This window comes from Dendropsophus ebraccatus, chromosome 6 (genome assembly GCF_027789765.1).
Source record: "Dendropsophus ebraccatus isolate aDenEbr1 chromosome 6, aDenEbr1.pat, whole genome shotgun sequence".
Classification (NCBI taxonomy): domain Eukaryota; kingdom Metazoa; phylum Chordata; class Amphibia; order Anura; family Hylidae; genus Dendropsophus; species Dendropsophus ebraccatus.
This window is the reverse complement of record NC_091459.1, coordinates 108,438,451-108,463,991: the sequence shown is the minus strand read 5'-3', so window position 1 is coordinate 108,463,991 and position 25,541 is coordinate 108,438,451. Positions and strand designations below refer to the sequence as shown.

Here is a 25,541-nt window from a genome sequence, read left to right as displayed (position 1 = left end):
CTGCCTCAGTGTGTCAGTGGGATGCCTTGCACGTCTCCGCTCAAAGAATTGCCATGTCAATTCTTTGGGCGGAGAAGGGGGGGGGGGGGGGCGGAAGGCATCCCATTGACACACTGAGGCAGATGGGATACCATGGAAGGGGCTCTGCCTCGGAATTCCGCCTGTTTTACTCAGTGTGAACATACACTTATGGTAGAGGGTTATAGCTGTTCCTCTAGTCCTACTCCTTCAAAACTCATAAGATAACTTTTCAGCTGGGGAGGTTGTAAGAGGAAATGTGCCAACAGCTTCTGTATGAGCATGCAGTTTTATCCCCAAATAAGCCACCAGAGAGGTACATGTGACCGTCCTGCATTAGCTAAAAAGTGTAGGAGGAAGACAAATCAGTCCTCTATGGTTACTAAAATAACCTGCAAATTATCAGTATACTTAAACAGTACTGTTGTGATACTAATACTAATATGTGACTTCCTGATGACCTTCATAGAACCTGACGACTGATCAAGGGCTGATCCATGGGATGTAACTAGAATTTATGTGATGCCATAACTGTACCTACTGTACTCTAACATTCCTCTCCATGATTTCTGTATCATTTTTTTTATGAATATCAGCACTGTACTTCCTTTCCGATGGGGGGTGGGGGGGGGGGGGGGGGGGGGAGGGGTCTGGCTACAGGGACCCCCACAAACTGTACAGCTGCCAAATCTATCTGCATCAAATTAAAAGGGTATTTCCATCTCAGCTGATATGGTTACACTTATAGGGCTTGAAAACTTAAATATTTTGCAAATGCATTCATTTAGCCAACTTGTTACTCTAGGTTACCAACCACCACTCTGCTTTAAAAGCTGTATATATAGCTATTATGTAGATTTATAGAGTGTATATATATATATATATATATATATATATATATATATATATATACACACACACACACACACACACACACACACACACACTGGAGCTATTTATATACACCAGCCAGACCACATATCTTCATGTCTTTCATTAGGAGACAAAGGTCCCCTGTTCTAGTGGTCAGTGGTTGACCCAGTGGTCAGATTATTTGATCTCCTTTGATCAGATTATTATTAATTATGATGTATCATTGTTTCATTTGTTTTTCCTTTTTCTTAAAAATATAAAAAATATATATATATATTTTTTTTGGCGATAATTAATTATTAACTAAAAACAATAACAGGGAAATATAAGGAATTCCCAAAAATTAACCAAGTGATGGGCAAATGTTGGAAATAAGTCTAGGTAATGGCTATGAGGACAGGTCCATCATCCAGATGAAGGAAAATGGCTCTGTAGCAGAGCTGTCTAACATGTTGATGGATAATTCCCAATAGGTAATGACTGTGAAGCCAATGTAAGACCGAATAACATCAATCTGGTTTATTCAATACGATGTTCCGATTGTGAAAGGTCAAGTTGTTCATTACAGCATCTCATAAGGCATACATGTAAAGGAGAGTGATATAGCAGTGGTCTGGGGGGTGTCGTAGGGGAAGAGAAAGGGACAGATGCATGAAACTGTATGGGTGAAAGAAGAAGATGAGTATATATAAAATAACATAGAATACCTGATGTAACTTTGTGATTTTCATTTTTTTAACAAATCATGATTAGGTTTAGAAGCCAGTGGATTTGTTTGGGAAGCAATGGAATTACAGAAAATACAGCTTGTGCCTCCATGACATGAGTGCTCCCTTTGCCACGAAGAATAAAGGCATATGTCTTCAGACTTTGTTGTTTTTTATATACAAGTGATAGCACCATTGTTTGCACACTCAAAAGCTTTAAAGGGGAACTATCAGCAGGTTAGATGAGTATAACCTGCTGATAGCCCCCTATAGCGCCTGGGACGCTGAGGAGGAAGAAACGTGTGTTTCCTTCCTCCTCAGCGCTGGTCCCGCACTGTTAGTTGGGGTAAACTGTACTGCGGAGCACCATTAAAAGTTCTGCAGTCTCATCTTGCCCGCCCCTTCTGATTATATTCAATGGATGAGGCCGGCCCGAGGAGGAAGGTAAGACACATACCTTCCTCCTCAGCGTCTCAGCGGTATAGGGGGCTATCAGCAAGTTAGGTCTAACTTGCTCATAGTTACCCTTAAAATGGTCACTGTCATTTCAAGCCACTTCCCTTTAAGTGATTTTTAACATATTTGTAAATTTACCAAAAATTACTCCTTACCTTATAAAAAATCCTTAACATCTTGGCCACTGGGTGTCTCACTTTCCTGCAAACCACTGTCCTTTACTTATTGTTAGGGAAATTCCATCTCTAGCAGCAGAGAGACAAAGACTGAACACAGAAAGTGAGGCAGTGAATGCAAGTTTGTGCAATACTGGGACTGAAAGGTAAATCAAGGCTTCCCTGTATTCTCTGACCACCTATTACTAACCTTATCCTTTGAATTGTTATGTTTTGTTACTTTGGACCATTCATCTGAATTCTTAACAGTTGTGGCACTTTTGTTTCTGCAGGTTACCATGGATTGTATTGTGAGGAGGAATACAATGAGTGCTTGTCAGCCCCATGTCAGAACGGAGCTTCTTGTAAAGACCTGGTTAATGACTACCAGTGCGTTTGCCCATCAGAATATGAAGGTACAGTGTGGCATAATTGCCAAGTTATTCTTACAATAATTGTGTAGTGTTGGTTACTTTAAATAGCTTTAGAGAAGACTTTGCACCCTTTGGAAATCCCATATCAAATTACCATCTTCAAGTGGGAATTTGGAAACAGAATATCTATACACAAGAATCTTGTCAGTCATTTCACAATTGCAGGCAAAAAAAATGCATTCTGGTGACGTCCCTCCATTTTTAGCTAGTAGTGTTTTGTGTTTTCTTGATAATTATGGTGCATTGACAGCTGATACATGGCACATTTTGCATACATATATTTACATATATTCTCCATGCTTGTTATATGTTGTGTCTATGACCTAGAGACATAAATAGTAAGAAGGTCACTCATCTTAGAAAATTAAAGGTCACTCGTTCTAGAGACATAAAGAGAAAGAAGGTCTAACAGCATCCAGTATGCTACAAATCTTCAAAACTTTATCAGATATTCAAGGACATTTGAGCTACGTTTTGGTCTTTAAAGCGACTCTGTACCCACAATCTGACACCCCCCCCCCCAAACCACTTGTACCTTCGGATAGCTGCTTTAAATCCAAGATCTGTCCTGCGGTCCGTTCAGCAGGTGATTGTCCTAAAAAAATACTTTTAAACTTGAAGCCCGTGCCAAACGGGAGTATCTGTGCCCTAACTTTGCACCACCCCTCCGTCCCTCCTCCCCACCCTCTTTATTATTAGGAATGCTCCAGGCAGATTGCCTCCTATTCCCCCTGTGGCAGCCCGGCACATGGCCTGGATCGTTAAAGGGGTAGTGCACAAAAAAAAATTTCTTTCAAATCAACTGCTGCCATGAAATGCCAGAGATTTGTAATTTACTTCTATTAAAAAATCTCAAGCCTTCCAGTATTTATCATCTGCTGTATGCCCAGCAGGAAGTGGTATTATTTCCAGTCTGGAGAGCAGGAGAGGTTTTCTATGGGGATTTGCTCCTTCTCTGGACAGTTCCTGACATGGACAGAGGAGGCAACAGAGAGCACTGTGTCAGACAGAAAAGAAAACACCACTTCCTGCTGGACACACAGCAGCTGATAAGTACTGGAAGGCTTGAGATTTTTTAATAGAAGTAAATTACAAATCTCTGGCACTTCATGGCAGCAGTTGATTTGAAAGAAAAAATTTTTGGGTGCACTACCCCTCTAAGGACCTGTGCAACGTTCTGCATGGAGAAAATGTTTCAGTGGAATTCCTAATGATGAAGAGGGTGGGGAGGAGGGACAGAGGGGTGGTGCAAAGTTAGGGCACAGGTATTCCCGTTTGGCACGGGCTTCAAGTTTAAAAGTATTTTTTTAAGATAATAATTGCATCACCTGCCGAACGGACCACAGGACAGATCTTGGATTTAAAGCAGCTATCTGACGGTACAAGTGGTTTGAGGGGGGGGTCAGATTGTGGGTACAGAGTTGCTTTAAGTCCTAAAGACTCATCAAAAAGTTTGGGTCCAGGTGCTCAGATCTTAGAGAAGTGCGTGGCTGTTTGTTTCATTCCCAGGGGCAGCCTTTGGCTTTATAGTGCCCCCCTTCCCCAAGCCTTCCTAGACTGCCGAATTCCAAGTTTTCAGAGTTATATTGTGATAAATGCCCCATCTACAGCAAGACAGACTTTCCTCTCAGGCTAATGAGAAAGCTGAATAACCACAGACCTGATACAGCACAATACATCACTGATACATGCTGGGTGTTTTACATCATCGATTTATCCTCCATCAAAGCTCCACAGTGGTGGCCACCCAGCTTTCCCAGGCCACCACATCTGAGTTCCCAATTCTCATATTATAGAATAACTAGTCAGATTTCTTATCCAAGAGCCAGGAAAAGCTGGGTAAGTATCCATGTAAAGCTGTAAGTGATAATTCTACGGTGTTATGCTAAAACTATAACATTATACATCTACCTAAATAGGCAGATATACCTTACAGGGTCCCAGGAAGACTGGATAACAAACTGCATGGAGGTGTAATAGAGACAGCTGAACATTAACTGTACCTGGGTAAATCCCACTAGCTACAGGCAAATTAGCCTTTTGGGAACCCAGGAAAGCTAGATGACTTGCACACCAGAAAATATCTATATAGAGAGTGTGCGGAAAGAGTGTGAAATCCATCATGTATGTCCCATTTGCCTAGACTGTCAGCAAAATATCCCTCCTGCCTAAATGGGCAATACCGACATTCAGGCACCTGGGGAAGCATGGAACACTTTCTGTAGGCCTGCCCTGGATGCCACAATTAGTTGAAACTAACAATTGCGCCAATTATATATATATATATACTATATATATATATATATATATATATATATATATATATATATATATATACACTCATATAGACTCACATACAGTTAAAGGTGTGATGTGTCTTAAATAGCAGAAGCACAGGTATAGAAGTGAATGGGCTGTATCCCCCAATCCATTACTTAAATTTCCTGATTTGATGGGGAGCTCATAGAGAGACATCAGCCGATCCCTAGGTGAAGATGGAGTGAAGGAGGTATTTCTTTAGTGGGCAGATGTCTGTCTTTATGAGTTTACAATATGTGATGGGCTGCCAACTCCCAAGCAAAATACATGAAACCAAAGAACACAAAATAAAGACATGACACATTGTAATCAGGAGTCAAATGGTAACAATTTTATTTAAAATCACATAACACTAAAAACGGCAGACCCCCGACACACAAAGAGTCACCCACCAGCACCTAGGCAAGGAAAAAACCCCTGTGGAGGAAACCTTGAGGGAGCCGTGGCTGGAGAGTTGCCCCTCCTCTGGGCTTAGAGGGCAATACCAAATAAAAATACTACACCGGATGTGAGAGAGATCTGGCTGCCATATCTGTCTCCTTATTAAGGGCAAGATGAAAGTACCTTTTCTCCCTTACAGATCCAGGTCTACTTCTCAAGAAGTTGGAGATTCGGTTAAAGGGTTATTCTAAAGCAGACGCCCTTTTCTTCTGCTAGAACCTCGAAGTTACAGCAAGGGTAGGAGAGAGTAAAATAGTCAAGCTCAAGGTCCTCTGGCGCATCCAAGATGGCACTGATCTAAGCAGTGTGCCTCTCTTCTATGGAACCTTCTTTATGACATAAGCTCACGGTTGCTATGGTTACTACAGGTGATCTGAAGCATTAACCCTTTAATGACTGGCGATGTGCTTTACTGCAGAGGTCATTAAACACACTTCTGACCAATCAAGCAGCTTATGGTTAGGGCACTAAGAACACTAAATAGTAAGAAGCTTATAAATGACATGTACAGGTAGTTGTAGATGTGATATACATGACAATGACCCTGTAACCAACACATACCTCTCAATCTTGGGCAGCCTACACTAACACAACTGCACACATCCTACAATGGCTATGTTACTGTCATACAGTGACTGTGGTTGTCCTGGTGATACTGACACAACTAAACATGGCTGTTCTGCAGGACAGACCTTGTGCTGTTAGCGCTGCCCTTACATGAGATGGTGGAAGCATGGTAGTTAAAAAAATGGAGAGATAGATAGATAGATAGATAGATAGGACAAATAATTTGGTAAATAGATTAGATAACAGATACACATGAGATAAATACATAAAAGATAGTTAATAGATTAGATAGATGTACAGTACTGCACATGACCACTGCGATTACCACCATACTGTTACTGAATAAATTCCTATATTATGCTAAGACTAATATCCCCCTATAGATTGAGCATATACTGATAGATAGCAGCTCTGGCCCTTCAGGCCATACAAATGATGATAGTGATTCTAATCTGGAGCTCAGGGGCAGAGAGTGGCATATCAAGCCCCACACCCTTTCCCGGATATCGCTGATAGACACTGCCTGTCATTTTCAGCTGGAATCCACGTACCTGGCTCTTCCAGCTGCAACATGTCCCATCCCAGTCACTGATTGGCTGAACATGCAGTCATTCAGGCAGGTACATAACGTTGCAGCTGGAAGAGCTGGGCACGTGTGGTACCAGAATTCCAGCTGAAAATGACAACAAGCGGCCATCAGCGAGACCCAGGAGTGGCACTACAGAGGCACATGGATAGGTAAGTATACTTTTTTACCCCGCCTTTGGTTTTTTTAATGTCATGGGATTTCTTTAATCTATATTTTCCAGAATTAGGAAACGTTGGCTATAGTTTTTAACTTTTATCGTCTCCATTGCTGGAATACTCACAGAGTATACAGAAACTTTAGTCATTTTTTTATTTGTAGCCTAAGAGGATGGGATTCAGCTATATACATGAGGGAAGGCAGGAATGCAAGGAATCTGGCTAGTTGAGGACAACTCTACATAATCATGTAAAGTAGATGCTTCCTGCTAATTGCTCTGTAGTTTTTGGCTCTGCCTGAAATTTTCTTTCGGGAAGTCAAAGTCATGGCGGTGATGGTTGTTCCCATAGCACTGGTGTATTATTACATGACTGTTACCTCCTAACAGAAACCCACTAAACCACAAGCTGACTTCTATAAAAAGTCACAAATAATTATTTATGGTCTTTGAAGGTACACACATGTAACAGAGCTTTTTTTTTAGCATAATGTCTAATTCTCAATTTGTATCTCGATTTTATATATTTTTTTCTAGCTAAATAAACATTTTTTTTTTTTTACTTTCAGGCAGTCTCAGCTACTACTTTCATTGTGTTTGTACCCCCCCCCCTTCCAATCCACCCCTGTAGTAAGCAGCCCTGTAGTTCACCTCCTCTGTAGTCAACATCATTCCCCCTGTAGGTAAGTCACCCTGTTCAATTCCCTTGCTGTAGGCCCCCTTCCCTGTAGGCATCCACCGGTGTAGTAAGAACCTTCTCCTGTAGGTAATTCCTCTTGCAGGTAATTCCCCACCTTTGTAACAAAAAATTGAAAACACACATACTCACCTAACCCCTGGGCAGTCCCCCAGTGTTTCCTCTTCCTCAAAATTCTGAAAGCCAGGTTGCTAGGGAAGAGAACAGCTTCTTGTGACCGGAGACCAATAGCTCCTCGCTCTGTCAGTGCACTATAAGCGTTCATTAGGAGCCCTTATAGGTAAAAGCATAGGGACAGCCCTCTGAATGACCCCCTCATTTAACCCTTTCTTTACTGCAGCCTGTAAGTGACACACATTCACTTTAGTTAACAGCAGAAAACTATATGCTTTATCATATCAGCTCCTGCTCTAATGACCCCGACCTGCACCCAGTTCCCGAAATGAGGTCTTGAGTTGTCAGCAGGAAACTAAATGCTTTCTTTCTGCACCGATGACCATAACCTCCATTTTTGGGGCTGCCAGCAACTAAGAAATATTTGCGGATCTCCAGGTGCAGAGGTCAGGGGTCATCAGAGCAGGAGCCGATGCGGTGAAGCATATAGTTTTCTACTGTTAACCCTTTCTGTGCTACGGCAAGTGATGCATAGTTGAAAAACTTTTTACTTACATGTTTCAAGGCTCTTTAGAAGGCCGAACACAGACTTGCAAGGACACTACTTCCAATAGGTGGCAGCAGTGAGCAAGTTCCCTTTTTTTCTTGAATAGGCTACTTTGCATATTTTTTTCCCAATGGAGCATTGCATGGCCTATAGGATACCACACACCTCAAGGAGAAACTTTGGTCCTTGTAGATTATGGATATTCTTGGCACTTGAGACACATTCTGAAAAATGTGTTCAATAATTTATGAGTTGTATATCTGGGAAGCTATAGAGGATGGCTGCCATTGTATGTGTTGTCACATAACTTTTCCAAGTTTTCCATGGCCATTCAGGATGGTAGAAAAGCTGGTAGTCTGTCTTTTTGAGAGCTGTATTTTCTATTCGGGAATTAGAGAACAAACATGAAACATAGAATTACAGTGTTGTATCAGAATCACATAGTCACCCATCAGATGATGATTGAGACGTGGAACAGTCCCAGGAAATCATCAAACTCAGACTTTGGATAGATGAACAGACTGCTAGCTTGCTGGTTCTTCTCCGTTCTCCAGCTCTTCTACTCATTAGGAGTATTTTAAATGCATTAGTTCCCTGCTAGAGGGCAGTGTCTCACATGCAGATCGATCAGATGGATTGGCTGACAGCCTTATTAGCACAGCATTGAATGGCCGTCTTCACTTTATTAGAGAACTGCCTTGTTAGCAGTGGTTGAAGGTGATTTCAGTGTTCAATGGAAACAAGCAGAGAATGATATATATTATATGCAAAGATATCCTTTAAGTGGTGGTCACACATAGTATTTTGATTAGAGTTTTGGACAAAATTAGGATTGGTACTAACACAGAAAATGTACCAATCTCTCCTTTTTAGTTTTTCTCTGTGTTTTGGATCCACTCCTGGTTTTGGCAGACATCAGCATTACATATAAGAGTGGATATTTTATTCTGTAGCAAAATTTAAACCACAAGTGATATCCAAGATGTTTGTTTAAGGTATTCGCATAATTCTATAGAGGAATAAAATAGCTCAATAATCTGTCCTGAGTAGAATGATTTGGAGAAATGTTCAAGCCAATCAATACATTTCTTTGGACAGCTATATCATAGCGATTTTTTTTTTTTACCAAGCTAAAAGAAAAGCTTAATTTATATACCATATAGATGTGTATGGTACAATGACCTGAATCACCCTATTATAAATCAGTGGTTAGCGTTGAGTGAAATTGCCGAACCTTTGGGTTGTTTGCTCTGTGCTATCAGTCAGGTCTGCGGGGCACCTTTGGTGTGTGTCATGTGATGGATCTGACGTTCTGTCATTTACATTTTTCTACTTCAATGGCAGAACACAAAACCAAAAACAACAAAACAGACGGGGACCTAGCCTAACATACATCCATTAAGTCATTAGGGTCTCCAGTGTTTATTTCTCTTCTTGGTTCTTTCATCTCCTCTATTCCTCTATCATCTACCAAATATCTACAGGGAAAAGTGTGGAAGAGAAGTGCAGGTACTGGCTTTCCTAAAAGATTTATGTCTAAACTAGCAGAGCTCTGGCAGAGATGGTTTTAGTCCTTGGTAGTTAGTGCACAAGTGATAGGTAAACTTAAAGGGGTCATGAAGCAAAGTCGGTAAAAACAGATGTGTGCACATACATATATGTAAAGCAGAACAAATGTGTTTTAGTAAAGTATTACATCCCTGAGCTGCTTTTCCTTCCCATAGCGTTATTCACTCTCTGGTTTTCTCTCTAAACTGTGACTTTGATTTTCCTATGCAACAGTGCAGACACTTTCCCACAATCCCCCTTGCTTGCATACCCACCTGCCTGACCTCTCACGACTGCCCTGTCCCCTGCAGCCAACCGATTCTGATGTGCCAGTGCTTTAAGAAATTTCCAATTAGCCTATAACTGGCTGAAGAGATCACGTCTTCCACCACTAAAGATGAGCAAACCTTGAGCACACTCAGGTCAGGTTCGGCCAAACCCAAACAGTCTGCATTTGATTAACGGTGGCTGAAGAAGTTCAATGAGGTTTGCTCATCTATATCTAGCACCATTAATTATCTGATACTTAAAGGGGAAGTCTGGGGGGGGAGGAGTGTGTGGCAAAAATCCATTATGGGCAGGGGGTAAGGGAAAATAAAAATTATAGTTATAGTCACCTGTCCCAGTGCCCCACTCAGCCAGTCAGTGACTGCAGCGGTGTCACTGATTGGCTGAGCGGACTAAATCCCACCTGTCTGTGACGTCGAGCGTGGATCGTGGCGTACCCGGAACCCGTGAGAAGATGACAGCTGACGGGGTCCGGAAGCTCTGTGATACAGCGCATATCTCCTTTAGAAGACACATCAACCTTCTCCTTTCTCATGTCATGAGCCACACCAGTTGTAAGAAATGAGCACATAAAGTTGTATTTATTGGCAAAGAATGCCAATAAATGCCGATACTTTATTATCGGTTAGTAATCAATTTTTACTACTGTAATAGCAACAGTAGTGTGCTACCCTGGGTTGACTTTGGGCCAAACTTAGGAGCGAAATCTAAGTACCCTTTGGGTTTTCACCGTTAATCCTACTCCAGGATGTGGAAGCTGAACCTACTGTGCTATGCTGTGCTAGTAAGTACCAGCCACTTCCCAAGAACCTTAGGCCTCAGTCACATGTCCTGTCTTTTTCACAGAGCGTGATTTTTTCCACTCTATGAAAAACACTTAAAGTCTGTTCATTGCATCCATGCGCTGGGTTGTGAGTGGGGGAGTTGTGGCAGCCTGGAGCCAGTGACAGGAGTGGGGGAGATGGCAGCCCGGAGCCGGTGACGGGGGGAGATGGCAGCCCGGAGCCAGTGACAGGAGTGGGGGAGATGGCAGCCCGAAGCCGGTGACAGGCGGGGGGGGGGGGGGGGGGGGGGGCGGGGTAGATGTCCTATTTTTTCGTGGGAATGATCACAGCACGGATGACGGCACGGATGGTGTGAATGCACAGAAAGGATTTAATGGACCCTAAATCCATAAGTCCAACCACAGACAATTTTACGGGATGTGTGAATAAGGCCTTATTAGTGTGGGTAGCAACTGGCCCGTTGAACCAGAAAACCCCAGTGCAAAGCTACAGGGGCTTAGGCTAGGCAAGTTGAGGCCAAGGTGAAAGTCAAGAACAAGCAGAAGTATCATGGCAGGTGGTTCTGGCTCAGTCAGCAGTCTGGGTCATACACAGGAAGAGCAAAACAATAGAGGAGGATCAGGCAGAGGTAAAGTCAGAAGGTCCAGCATGAGTCAGACATAGGGTATCAGAATAGCTACAAAATAATTTTTTGCTAGGCACAGAGCCACAATATAGCTCTGTCACAGATAAACAACTAATTGGCAATTTAAATTAGCAGCACAGTGCAGGGATAGGTGGGAGACAGACTAGCAGTGTGCATGCTCAGGGCACATGCTCGAAAAGATCTCAACTCCAAAGGAACAGAAGCTCCATCGAGTGCTGTGGCCCCTTTAGTGATAATTGAGGATCTTAGCTCTCAGACTTCATTGCTATCTGGTGAATGTTCTTATTGCCAGGTCAAGATGACTATATTGTGTAAAGAAAGGTTCCTGTTACTTTATATCAGGGATTTAGTGTACGCTATAGAGAAAGTATATATATTCATATGGGCTTGTAGATTAAATATCTGCGAGCTTCAAGTATACACAGTGGTCGGAGAACCTACTGGCTTATTTAGCAGCAGTGACATATTTTCTTGAGGTGGTTTCTGCTGCCAGACGTTTGAACAGGGACGAGAGCTTTGATATATCTGTTTGATGTTTATTTGTAGTCGTTTCATTATGTAGATTAATGCAAAGATATAAAGGAGACAAAGAAACAGGCTGGGAGCCAGGAGACATATCTAGGCTACACAAGAAAAAGCATTAACATAAGGAGGCAAGGGAGACATTTACAGTGTATGTCGAGCCGCTTCATATTTCTGGATTTATTTACCTTAGAAACTTAAATCTCAGTTTACAAACTATTGGGGCAATTATTTTAAGTATGTCAACACCAATGAATTGGTAATGTGGTTTCGGCTGCAGACATTGCTCCTATTTATCTTTCCATTGCAGTGGAGGAGAACTGGTCGTGTCCCAGCCATGCAGAGAAATACTTGCAGAGCTGTGAGATGTTAAGTAAGGTTAAGGCATAAAACGTGCAGCATATAGAAAGAGCTGCTTATGTCATTCTTGAAGAGATACTCCATCTTACCCTGCAAGAATTTACACATCTGCATTAAGTTTTGGCCAAATTTACATGTTATTTGTTTTACTTATCTTGTATTCATGTACATGATGTTTTCATCTCCGTTCATGTTTAATGTAAAATTCCAAATTTTGAGCAGTGCAGTGCTTTGTTAGGGAGGTCCGGGATGACATCGGTGACAGGCCAGGTCATGGAATGGAGACTGGCTACATAGTCTGTGGTTACCCACAGAAAGATTTGTTTCTTAAAGGGAAACTAAGAGCAGGTTGGAAGCATCTAACCTGCTGTTATGTCCCTATAGTGCATGGAGCACTGAGGATGAAGGTAAATTTCTTAACTTCATCTTCAGCACTGTTTTTGCTTAGTTTGTCATTTAATCCATATGCTCATGAGGTGGTTTGGAGCACTGGAGGCAGGGCTCTTGCCAGCGCGCCTTCCTAATGAATATTTGTCTAGTGATGTGCAGTGATGAGCGCTGGAGTGATGTCACTGCAGAGCGCTGTCCCAATATCCATTAGGAGGGGCAGGCCTGCCAGGGTCCCACCTCCAGTGCTCCAAACCTCCTAATTTGCTTAGAGGTTGAACTACAAAGTGCCGAGAATGAAGGCAAGAAGCCTACCTTCAGCCTTGGCGCCCCTTGCACTTGCATTAAGGAGACATAACAACAGCATCTAACCTGTTGTTAGTTTCCCTTTAAGGCCCAATTTGCATTCCTTGCACTCACATTTGACTTGGTTCTACATAGATTTGCCCAGGGCTGGATTAAGGTAAGTGGAGGCCCCAAGCTAAAATTACGGTGAGGGCCCCCCTAGTTTTAGTTCTCTATGATTGCAGAAAATAGGGTAAGGTTTCCTTAAAGGGGAACTTTCAGGAGGTTAAACCAGCACAAGGCGCTGAGAATGAAGGTATGTCTCTTACCTTCATCCTCTGCGCCATTCCAGTGCAGTTTGTTGTGTAATCCTGTGTCTGGTAAGGCTGCTTGGAGCTTTAGAGCAGGGCTACTGTCCCCAAAGCGCCAATCTGCCTGGCCAGCAGCTTCTAATGATTATCAGTGGAGCAGGACGGCTGGGGGAGGGGGGCAGACTTGTGCTATGGGGGAAGTAGGTTCCTTTTAAGACACAAATTTTGTTGTATATTTTTTAAACCCTAAAAAAAAGCCACAAAAACTGCCCCCTTTATATGATCTTCATGATGCATGTTGTGGTGTTTTCCCCAAAATAGTGTGTATTAGCGGATGCTTTTTTGTGATACTTTTTCTACTGTATTTTTCTCATTACATATCATGTGATTCTTTCATTAATGGATTCAAGGATTTCAATTAATGTGAGCAAAAAATCCAAGAAAAAGCAACCACACACACATATGTGCATATGTGTTGGTTTCTGGCATTTTTCTCAGCCTATAGATGTGTAGGGACATTAAAAAAGCCAAATGTCGAATTGGGGAATTATTTAGCTTGACAGTAGATTTATGCTGTCCTATATATGGGTAGCGTAAACTAGTGATAGAGAAGGTGAACAGGGTGATGTATCAACCTTCTGTGCAGCTGATGCGAAGATATCCTCCTGAGCACCGCACACTAGTCCTCTCCATTGTGTGGTCGTGTGCACAGTAGTCCTGGATATTCATGAGCACTAGCTCTCTCTGACAATTGCCCCCCTACTGGCAGTTGTCTATCTATACTGTGTAAATACACTACTCACAAACTTTACTGCAGCCTCCTCTTATCACCACAGACAGAACAGAAAGTCTCAGCTTAACTTTAGCCCCAGTGGGGAAAATGAAAACTGCAAGGTTTCAGAATAATTTTATAATATATATAGAAAAATTGAATATTTGAAAAGTCACCAAAAATTCCTAAAAAATATGTCTAATATAAAAACATTAAACGTCATTTTCTGATAACACATTCATTTTATCTCAAACAATTTATTGAAACAAAAGCCAACAACAGTGTTGGTATACCCCAACAAAAATGGCAGCATCTCAGTAACTTGTCACATGCTCCATTAGACCTGTGCACACATATACAAAAATCAAAATGACCTTGCAACAATGGTGGATTCCTTGGCGCTCAAACCTCCAGGCACAGTCACTCCACTTCAATCAAGACGCAGAGATTTCCAGTATTTTTGCCAACCAGATGTGTTCTTTATTGCTACGCGTTTCAAGGGTTAACCACCCTCTTCATCAGGCATCAGATGCCTGATGAAGAGGGTGGTTAACCCTTGAAACGCGTAGCAATAAAGAACACATCTGGTTGGCAAAAATAATGGAAATCACTGCGTCTTGATTGAAGTGGAGTGACTGTGCCTGGAGGTTTGAGCGCCAAGGAATCCACCATTGTTGCAAGGTCATTTGGATTTCAGTCCTGATCCCACATCCAGGGATATCGGAAGGTGGAAGGCAGCAGCCCTCCTTATATACCTACAAGCCTACATTAGAGTCGTGCCTAATACGTACGACCTAACAAGGTGAGTGTGCATTTGTGTGAATTTACACATACACATCTCACAGGGTTAATCCGCCTGCACATGCAGCGCCACTGTGTTTCCTTTTTTTCTTTTTATGCACATATACAAAAAGGTTGACATAACTAAGTAGCTGAAAATATTCCTCAGTCAGGGTGTGCCATGTTACAGTACACGTCTGAAGATACGCTATGCAATACTTTTTCCAGGAAGCAATGCCTGTAAGACTCTCAACAGCCGGTCACCGCAAGAAGAACTTCCAAGTACCTTCCAAAAGTCATGCTACACTAAATCTTTATAGTGAAGTATTGCTTTTTTGTATGCCAGCAATAGTAAGCACGTGAAATACTGCCAGTGCATATGCTTATTTATCCAGTTTATGTTCTGGAAACACCATGTATAAAGATACATAAAATTCCAGAAATAGATAATTCTCCCAATGCTGTGTGGCAGTACACTGTATTAACACTCCTGTACACGTTATACACATTAAGGCTATGTTCACACAACGTATGTTTTGTATAAATCACGTTGTATGTGAATGAATTTAATCCTGGCCGGAGCGTATACGCATAGGGGGACATGTATGAAAATGCCTTTTTTAGGCGCAGATGGGGCAGATTGGTGTAAAAATATTTTCAAAGGGTATTTTTGCGAATATTTTTTTCGTATCAGCCCATCTGCGCCACCTTCACCAGTGGGGTGGAGAGGGGGCGTTACGGGGGTGCGGTAGCACACAGAGGGGGCCCGGCCCCGCATTTATCATTTTTCCGGCAGAAAAATGAAACTGAAACCTACTTCAGCTCTGACACACGGACGGGCCCATGCGCTCGGGATTTATGTAGAGGCAGTGCTCCTCTACATAAATCCCCTGAGCTCCGGAGCTGCGGGGACATTTGTAAGCCTAACGTAAAAAAACTGACATATCAGTTTTCTGCAGGCGCTATTCATTGGATAGCGGCCGCAGAAAATGTCAGTTCACACATGTTCTTTGGCCGCACGCTCCATTGTGAATTGGGATGCAGGCACACACTGATGCGCCTGCATACGAATTTATCAGAAATGATGTACTGCAGTATAGGCTGGGATGGTCTCCAGTAACACTGGCCGTTCTATGACCTGGCTGGGTCACAGAACGGCCGGTGTTATACGTAGTGTGAACTCGACCTTATATGGTATAACTCACACTTTATGCAGAAAATGTAGGGAAACAGAAAGAACAGATATAAACACTACTGATATAGATATATTTATATAGAAAGATAGATAGATAGATAGATAGATAGATAGATAGATAGATAGATAGATAGAAGATAGATAGATAATAGATAGATAGATGAATATCAGTCACTAAAGCTTTGTAGATGTACACTTTTATGTGACGCAGTGATTGTCTTGCAGGTCGTCATTGTGAGCTGTATAAAGACCCATGTGTAAATGTCAGCTGTCAGAATGGCGGGACTTGTGACAGTGAAGGACTGAACGCTACTTGCGTCTGTGCATCAGGATTTATGGGTGAGTGAACACGGAGGCAATTTGTAAATCTGTCAATGCATTTTATTTTTTATAGATTTTTTTCTGCATATTTACATATGTAAATGTGAACTATGCTCTATATGTGCCATCAATGTGTCTATACTGTATATGTGTTCTTTATTTTCAGGGGAGGAATGTGAAATTGATGTGAATGAGTGTGACAGTAACCCATGCCACCATGCTGGTACCTGTGTAGACCAACCCAATGGCTATATCTGTCACTGCCCTCATGGCTGGGTTGGAGCTACCTGTGAGATCCGTAAGTATGAAGAATAGATGGTCTCTCTTTTTTGGTGATTTATTTCAGTAATTTGCCACAACCATGGCTATAGTTTGACTCTTTAATGAATATTTGTATTTGTTTTCCTCCTTGTCTTTTAAGAGCCATAATGCTTTTATTTGTGTTTCGTATTTGAATTGCAATTTTAAAACTTTTTGAGGTGGTTTGTTTTCACTACGGGGCTGTGTCAGTGCCCATTTTTTGCACCATGATCTACAATACCCCATATAAAGGGGTGGAACATAGAGTGTAACCTTTTAAAGAAATATAAGTGGACCGGCACCGCTGCATGCTCCAAGATGTATAGACATTTGGGCATAATAATCATTTTAATGAGATTTATGCAACCAGCTACCACTAAAGGTAGGAATGCCCAACTGTGAAATTTGTTCTGACAAAATCCAATAGAGGGAACACATTAGATTGGAGATCTGCAGATGAATCCTTATTAATTATAATTCCCAAATATTTAAAACTGTTTACAACCTTCAGATCTCGTACCTGGGACCCCCATCCCCCCTCCCGCAGCGGCATAAAGAATGACTTAGACCAATTAATTTGCAGGCCAAACCGCTCAATCATTTGTATGGCGATGTGCAATGTATTTTTTGATCTGACATAAATAATACCATGTCGTCGGCATATAGACCGATACGGTCTTCTCTAATACCATTATTGAATCCCTTATAAGCCAACGCCTGTCTAATAGCAAGAGCCAGGGGCTCGATAGCCACTGCAAACAGGAGGGGGGGGGGGGTGTGAGGGGACATCCCTGCCTGGTCCCTGTAGCAATTTATAAATGTTTTTAGCTCATGTAGGAGACACTTTTATAAGTAATCATCAGACTTCCTATAAAGATGAATATGTAATGCATAGATCTATGTAATCAGCACTCTACTAGTGCAGAGTGCTATAGGCAGACTGTACCAGTAAGGGTGGGTTCACACTACGGAATTCTCGCGGATAAACTCCGCAGAATTCCGCCGGCTGTACGCGCTCATGGACGCACACCTTTCCACCAGCTCCATAGACACCATGCTATGGGCCGGCTGATTCCGCATTCCGCCGAAAGAACTGACATGTCAATTCTTTCGGCGGAATGCGGAATCAGCTGGCCCATAGAGTGGTGTCTATTGAGCCGGCAGAAAGGCGCGCGTCCGTGAGCGTGTACAGCTGGCGGAATTCCGCGGAGTTTATCCACGAGAATTCCTCAATGTGAACCCACCCTCAGTCTGTTACAGCAGGCAGAGTCCTAGCTTAGGCCTCAGGTTGCCAACCAGTCAGCCGTCTGCGATTACATTGCGGAGGTGCCAATCAGTCCAATAAACACCAGTGATACATCGAAAAATGCTGCTTCTTCTCACTGTGCACTCTACAGGAGTTCCTTTAAGCCGCATGCACACGTTCTGATTACAAATGCTACGGAGCGTGAAGATGCATTGGGAACTGGCAATACATGACGCCAGGAGCTCCAAACCTATTCAAATCTTCCCGCTACTGTAAAGACACAGATGTGCGCCTGTATAAGTAAAGTCCCACAAAGATTTAAACACTTTTAGCTCTCCAAAATAGAGAATTATTGCATCAAGCGCTACTAAAAAGAACTCATAAATGGTAGGTTACTCACAAAAATTCTTCTGTAAAGATGTTTTTCTTAATGGTGAAGTATTTCAGTCCTCCAGATTCGGGTTCCAACAAGTAGTTGTAATCCATGCTGGGAGTGCGCCCCGGCCGGTAGCACGACTTCAACCAGCTAGCGGTGTTCCGGTACAAGTTCAGTGTGACGTCACAGACTGTGTTACAGGGTGTAGTAAGGACCAAAGTTCCTCTAACGCGTTTCAGCGTTCCTAACGCCTTCCTCAGGGATGGTGAATCGCTCCTTTCTTACTCCTTTTACGTACTCGGAACAACCTTGTAGTTTTCCTATTGGTTCCCGTCTGGATTGTGGGTTGGTTTCAAATTACCATTCCCTCCGCAGTCCATGGTAAGTCACCGGGCTCTATCTGTGTTGCCGCTGTGGTTTCGCTACAATTGCATTTATTTGTACTGCTGTAGTTTCGTTACAGTTGCAGCTTCTAGCAGTGTTTTTGTCCATACATAATTACTTTCCTTGATACTGTTTTGTGTGAATAAATAAACATTCAATGGATACAGGGGCATATGGTTTAGTTCAAGAAAGCAAATAATTCCATATCCATGTTTAAACCATTTGGAGACAATGTATTGAATTGAAAAATCATTTTAGTTTCTATCCTGGATAACTGCTCAATATAGTTTCCCCCTCTCCATTGTTTCTCCACTTTTATTAAAGCTCCAAATTGTGAATACTTAAAATTGGCATTATGTTTTTCTTCGTAATGTTTCGATAGGGGGTGTCCCATAAATTTTCTCTCAATATTGTATATGTGTTCCCCTATTCTTTTACATAGTTGCCGTTTTGCACGTCCAATGTAATACTTATGGCAAGGACATTTAATAAAACATATCACCCCCCTATCTTTGCATGTGATGTGGGATTTAATTGTATGTTTGTGTTCCTCATTACTGATCTCTGTTATAGGGGTGCATATAGTACTTTTTCGACAGCCCTTACATCCTTTACAATGAAAGAAACCGGGACTACAACCAAAACCCCAAAATACCAGCCTTCTATCACTTGCCAAAGATACACAAGTGCCAGGAGGCACCACCAGGAAGACCAATTATCTCAGGCATAGACAGCCTAACATCGAACCTCTCAGGGTATGTGGATCAATTTCTACAGGACTGTGCACAATCACTTCCAGCATACCTAAAGGATACGAAACATATCCTGCAGGTATTGGAAAACATAAAGTGGGAAGAAGATTTCATATTATGTACCTTAGATGTCACCTCCCTGTACACCATTATCCAACACTATAAGGGGCGAGAATCAGCTGAATTCTTCCTACGGGTGTCCGGAAAATTAAATGAGGACCAAATATCGTTTTTAGGCGATTGTATTTCTTTTATCCTACAACACAATTATTTTTATTATGATGGACAGTTTTATAAACAGCAGTGGGGCATGGCGATGGGCACGAAATTCGCACCCAGTTATTCAAATTTATATGTGGGGCATTGGGAGAATAGCAAGATTTATCCCAATGGTGCCTTAACTGCTGATTTAGTTTTATGGTATCGTTTCATAGATGACGTGGTATTTATTTGGAAAGGGGGAGACATGAAATCAAAGTTGTTTTTAGAAGAAATTAATAAAAATGATTTTTATCTAAATTTTACCCCCCATTTTAGCCAAAAGGAGATTAACTTTTTAGATTTAACTATATACATAGAAAATGGGGATATACACACTAAAACCTACTGTAAACCTACAGATAGTAACAGCTACATAGATAGGAAAAGTTGCCACCTACCAGTATGGCTAACTAACATACCAAAAGGACAATTTACTCGTCTTAAGCGCAACTGCACCCTAGAGAGAGACTATAATAACGAGGCCGTCAAACTACAAACCAAGTTTTTGTCTAAAGGATACAATAAGGGACACATGGAAAATACAATAAAGGAAATAGGCAAACTAGACAGAAGAATATTGCTACACAAGAACGTAGAAGAAAATAGAACACACACCAATTCCATGATAAATAATGAGAATACTATGAACAGAATAGAGATCCCGTACGTACAATTCACAAAGCCATATTTTCAAACAAATCATTCGTAAACATTGGGATATCCTAAAAGGAGAAAAAATAATTGGAGATAGAGTAACAGAAGTTTCAAGGTTTATTTTTAAAAAAGCTAAAAACATTGGTAACATGATCGCCCCAACAGTACAAAATAGTCTGAGCAATAAAAAGAGACATATTATTAATAGTCCCGGTTTCTTTCATTGTAAAGGATGTAAGGGCTGTTGAAAAAGTACTATATGCACCCCTATAACAGAGATCAGTAATGAGAAACATAAACATACAATTAAATCCCACATCACATGCAAAGATAGGGGGGTGATATATTTCATTAAATGTCCTTGCCATAAGTATTACATTGGACGTACAAAACGGCAACTATGTAAAAGAATAGGGAAACACATATACAATATTGAGAGAAAATTTATGGGACACCCCCTATCGAAACATTAGGAAGAAAAACATAATGCCAATTTTAAGTATTCACAATTTGGAGCTTTAATAAAAGTGGAGAAACAATGGAGAGGGGGAAACTATATTGAGCAGTTATCCAGGATAGAAACTAAAATGATTTTTCAATTCAATACATTGTCTCCAAATGGTTTAAACATGGATATGGAATTATTTGCCTTCTTGAACTAAACCATATGCCCCTATATCCATTGAATGTTTATGTATTCACACAAAACAGTATCAAGGAAAGTAATTATGTATGGACAAAAACACTGCTAGAAGCTGCAACTGTAACGAAACTACAGCAGTACAAATAAATGCAATTGTAGCGAAACCACAGCGGCAACACAGATAGAGCCCGGTGACTTACCATGGACTGCGGAGGGAATGGTAATTTGAAACCAACCCACAATCCAGATGGGAACCAATAGGAAAACTACAAGGTTGTTCCGAGTACGTAAAAGGAGTAAGAAAGGAGCGATTCACCATCCCTGAGGAAGACGTTAGGAACGCTGAAACGCGTTGGAGGAACTTTGGTCCTTACTACACCCTGTAACACAGTCTGTGACGTCACACAGAACTTGTACCGGAACACCGCTAGCTGGTTGAAGTCACGCTATCGGCCGGGGCGCACTCCCAGCGTGGATTACAACTACTTGTTGGAACCCGAATCTGGAGGACTGAAATACTTCACCATTAAGAAAAACATCTTCAGAAGAATTTTCATGAGTAACCTACCATTTATGAGTTCTTTTTAGTAGCGCTTGATGCAATAATTCTCTATTTTGCAATTACCAATACGGGGAACTACGGGGATCCCCGCTCTGCATCAATATAGCAGCATACTAAGAGCCAAATTGATACAGCGCCGTGTACAATATACATCTAGTATATATTTACCACGACTTTTAGCTCTCCGCTGGGAGAGCTGCAAGGTCCGCTGCGCAGCTTCACACTCCATAGTCTCAGTGGATTATGGAGTGTGAGAATGAGGCCTTAACCTACGACACGGGAAGAAATTAATAGTAGATACAAACATACAAATGAATTGGTTGATATCTACTGCCTAGATGAGGTTGTAAATGGTGTACTTTTGGTGGGAAAAATTTTTTTTCAAATAAACTGGTGCCAGAAAGTTATACAGAACTGTAACTGAATTCTATTTAGAAGTATTTCAGTACTTATCAGCTGCTGAATGCTTCAGTACTTATCAGCTGCTGAATGTTTCAGGAAGTGATGGATTCTTTCCAGTCTGACATAGTGCTCTCTGCTGTCGCCTGCAGTAGCAAATCACCATAGAAAACCTCTCCTACTCTGGACAGTTTCTGTCACAGGCAGAGGTGGCAGCAAAGAGCACCGTGTCAGACTGGAAAGAATACACCACTTCCTACAGGACATAAAGCAGCTGATAAGTACTAGAAGACTTGAAATTTCTAAACAGATGTTGTTTACAAATCTGTATAACTTTCTTACACTAGTTTATTTGAAAACATTTTTTCTCCCTAGAGTAATGTTCCAATGTCTTTTTTTTTTCATGGTGCAGATTTGAAGCAGTTTTGATTTTTTTATTTGATACTGAGCAGACAAAAGACTGAAAATTAATTCTGTACATATATTTTTTTTAAAACACATGCACATGCTGCAGAAATAAACATATGCATTTGTAGTGAGTATTCATGAGCATAGTCTAGTTTCCTTTTGGACTGTAGGTATACTTTAAAACCAAAGAAGAACAGTGTTACATGCAAAGTTGTATCTTTCATTTTTTTTTTAACACAGACCTACAATGGAAAGCTGGCCATATGGCAGAGAGTCTGACAAATATGCCTCGCCATTCCCTGTATATCATCATAGGGGCGCTGTGTGTGGCCTTTGTTCTAATGTTGATCATACTTATCGTGGGCATCTGCAGAATTAGCCGCATTGAATACCAAGGATCAGCTCGGCCTGCCTATGAAGAATTCTACAACTGCAGAAGCATTGACAGTGAATTCAGTAGCGCCATTGCATCAATTCGGCATGCACGGTGAGTAAGGGAAAGGAACCGGTTGTGGTCTGAATCCTTCTTTATATGCAGAGTAGTCAGGATGAATACATTACTTTTGAAACATTGATTCTATTATTGTAACCTGGAGAACCTAGTGGGGTGAACAATTATACAGTTGAATTAAATAGACAAAGTACCAAGGGAAATTTAAAGGTCATGGGTTAATGGTACAAGGTTGAGGTCACATCCATGGTGGTCACAAGAACTGTAAACAGATAACCCAGACAAGTTCAGATTTCACAAGGATTTTGGGCAGATTTTGAGGTGAAATCCACATACAAATCTTTGTGTAACGCAATGTGCAGGGCATACTTTACATTAAAGCCAAGTGAATGCAATAAATTAGGAGTGTGCATAGAACTAAACTTCAACAAGAAGCAGACACAAAAATCATAGAGCTCTATAGTGAAAAAAATGGACTAGCTCTTCATTGGGAGCACCACAGGATATACCTAGCCTTTTATTAGGGTTAAAGGGAACCCAACATGTCATTATGTTTCAGCATTATTAACAGCAACAGTATTGTAGTAGCTGGTGTACAATGATGTAGATTACCTGAGAAGAGCTGCTCCTCTGAAGAAGGTCAGCGCAATATTCACTAGAGAGCGTTGATAGAGGAGTAGGTGGTTGGCCATTTTGTGGCAATGAGAAGTACAGGACCGCCCCCAGTGCACCTAATGGACTGATCTTATCTATTAAATGCCTCTAACATAAAAATGGGAACATATGATAGGTATGCCTATTTAGCTCTCTGTAACATCGCCTATTAGAATCTTAGGATAGGTTCACACTATGGAATCGGAGCAGAGAATTTCCGATGGATTCCGTAGCTTATACCCGTTCATGGACGTGCGCCTCTCTGACCGTGCCATAGACACCATTCTATGCACTGGCAGATGCCGCATTCCACCGAAATAATTGACATGTCATTTCTTTTGTCGGATAGCAGAGTCGAGCCGCCCATAGAATGGTGTCTATGGAGCCGGCGTAAAGACGTGCGGTCGTGAACGAGTTCATGCTACGGAATCCGGCAGAAATTTTCCACTCGGGTTCCGTAGTGTGAACCTACCCTTAGAGTAAACTAATAAATTGTTTAGCTCCTGATGAAGTGAGCGAAACGTGCGTCGGGCTGGTGGGCCGGACGGGGGTAAGATCTCAGTGTTGGTTTGTAATAAATTTTTTAACTATTTTACGGCTATTTAGTTGTTTCCATTTAACAATGTACAAACTCAACCTGAAATTTTATTGTCATATGTAGTTTGTAATTTGTGCCTGGACAATAAAAAGGACATGGCTAAAAAGTAAAGTCTTTGAATAGAAAGTCAGTTGGATGGCTGTAGCGTTAGAACTGTAAGATAAGTCTGGATCTTGGCTTCTTGCTATCTTGGTATCCAAGGAACAGTGTCTGATCATGTGGGGGTCCAGCCACTGGGACCTTTTGTAGTCTTGAGAACAGGGACCTAAGTCAGGATTATTGGGCAGGTTACATGCCACTTCTGCTCTGGTCCCAAGCATTTAAAGGGAATTTCTCAGCTCTTGATCCTGTTCAGAGTTTCAGAGTCAGAGAGGTGGTGCTAAGCCACAGGATGGACGCCTCCTCCCTCCCCCAATCCTCCCTGACATATTCCCTTCAAGTTACTCCTATGGCCACCTTCCATTGATGACTACTTTGGCTAGTGCAGGCAATACTTCAGAACTATTACAAAATGATCTGATATGAACTTTTGGTGTTACTTTTTTCTTTCAGGTTTGGGAAAAAGTCACGCCCTGCCATGTACGATGCAACTCCAGTAACATATGAAGATTACAGCCCCGATGACAAACCCCTTGTGACGCTGATCAAAACAAAGGATTTGTAGTCTGCCCCCTCCCGCTCTTCCTCTGTAGATTTCAGGAGAGGCGTTCCATCATCTTTTAAAAGGATGAATTACTAAACTGACTAATTATTTTTAAGAAAAAGAAAAATGAATCTGAGACCTGATTCTGTATTGCGGGATTCATTCATTCCATGCATTCTTTGGGGCATAGGTCAAGACAGCTGTGAACTAACCCGTTTTCTGCAAGAGGGGCCTTTCCGGGCTTCCCTGGCAACGAACGGGTTAAGCATATACTGGAAGTTAATCTAAAAATTCTTTGCAAAATCTACTTGTGTTAGCAATGTTACAGTCTGAACAGTATGCAGGCATTACCCGTAGAGTTAGGAGACGTATATAATACATAATTTATCCGTTGGTAGGCATATAGAAAGTCTACAATGTTTGTGTTGTGAATCAAAGTAATCCAAACCCAGTTGTTAAACTTTCTAACCGGAACTGACTAGACTTGTTCTCTGTTTTTTATTTTGATTTTTTTATTATTATTTTATGCTTTTTTTCTGCATGGTTTGCTAGCAATAACCCTGCCTTGTTTTTTAGAACTGCTCTTGAGTCAATGTCGAGGTCCATTCAACTGTTGTGTTGGTAAAACCAGCTCTTGTACAGATGATAAGAAGCAGATTAGAACTAGGCCGAGCTCTTATTTTTCTCAGAAACAGCCAGGTTTTTCTATATCGTGAGTAAGGCTTCTTATTCTAGACATTGCTGATTTACTTCAGGAGAATCTGCTTCTTAGCTCGTGGATTGCATTGTGCTGTATAATTCATATGTGATCAGCGTTTACTTTCTTTATTATAGACTTTTTCAGCTTTGTTCTTGGAACTTCAGATATTCAGAATAAATGTTATGAAATGATTTTGTCGTCTCTTTCTTGTAGGGGAATAACTGTATAAAGACATTAAT

At 41.4% G+C, this 25,541-nt stretch overlaps 1 protein-coding gene across 1 annotated transcript in view; it reads left to right on the top strand.

Annotated features, from left to right (window-relative positions):
- The window catches only part of DNER (delta/notch like EGF repeat containing), a 181,711-nt gene extending 156,242 nt beyond the window's left edge, over positions 1–25,469 (top strand). Inside the window, exons 9-13 of the mRNA XM_069973932.1 lie at positions 2,503–2,625; positions 16,176–16,289; positions 16,438–16,569; positions 22,497–22,743; positions 24,512–25,469. Coding sequence (XP_069830033.1) covers positions 2,503–2,625; positions 16,176–16,289; positions 16,438–16,569; positions 22,497–22,743; positions 24,512–24,623 — 728 coding nt within the window. The 3' untranslated portion in view covers positions 24,624–25,469. The remainder of the gene's footprint in view (positions 1–2,502; positions 2,626–16,175; positions 16,290–16,437; positions 16,570–22,496; positions 22,744–24,511) is intronic.
- Positions 25,470–25,541: the final 72 nt, after the last annotated feature.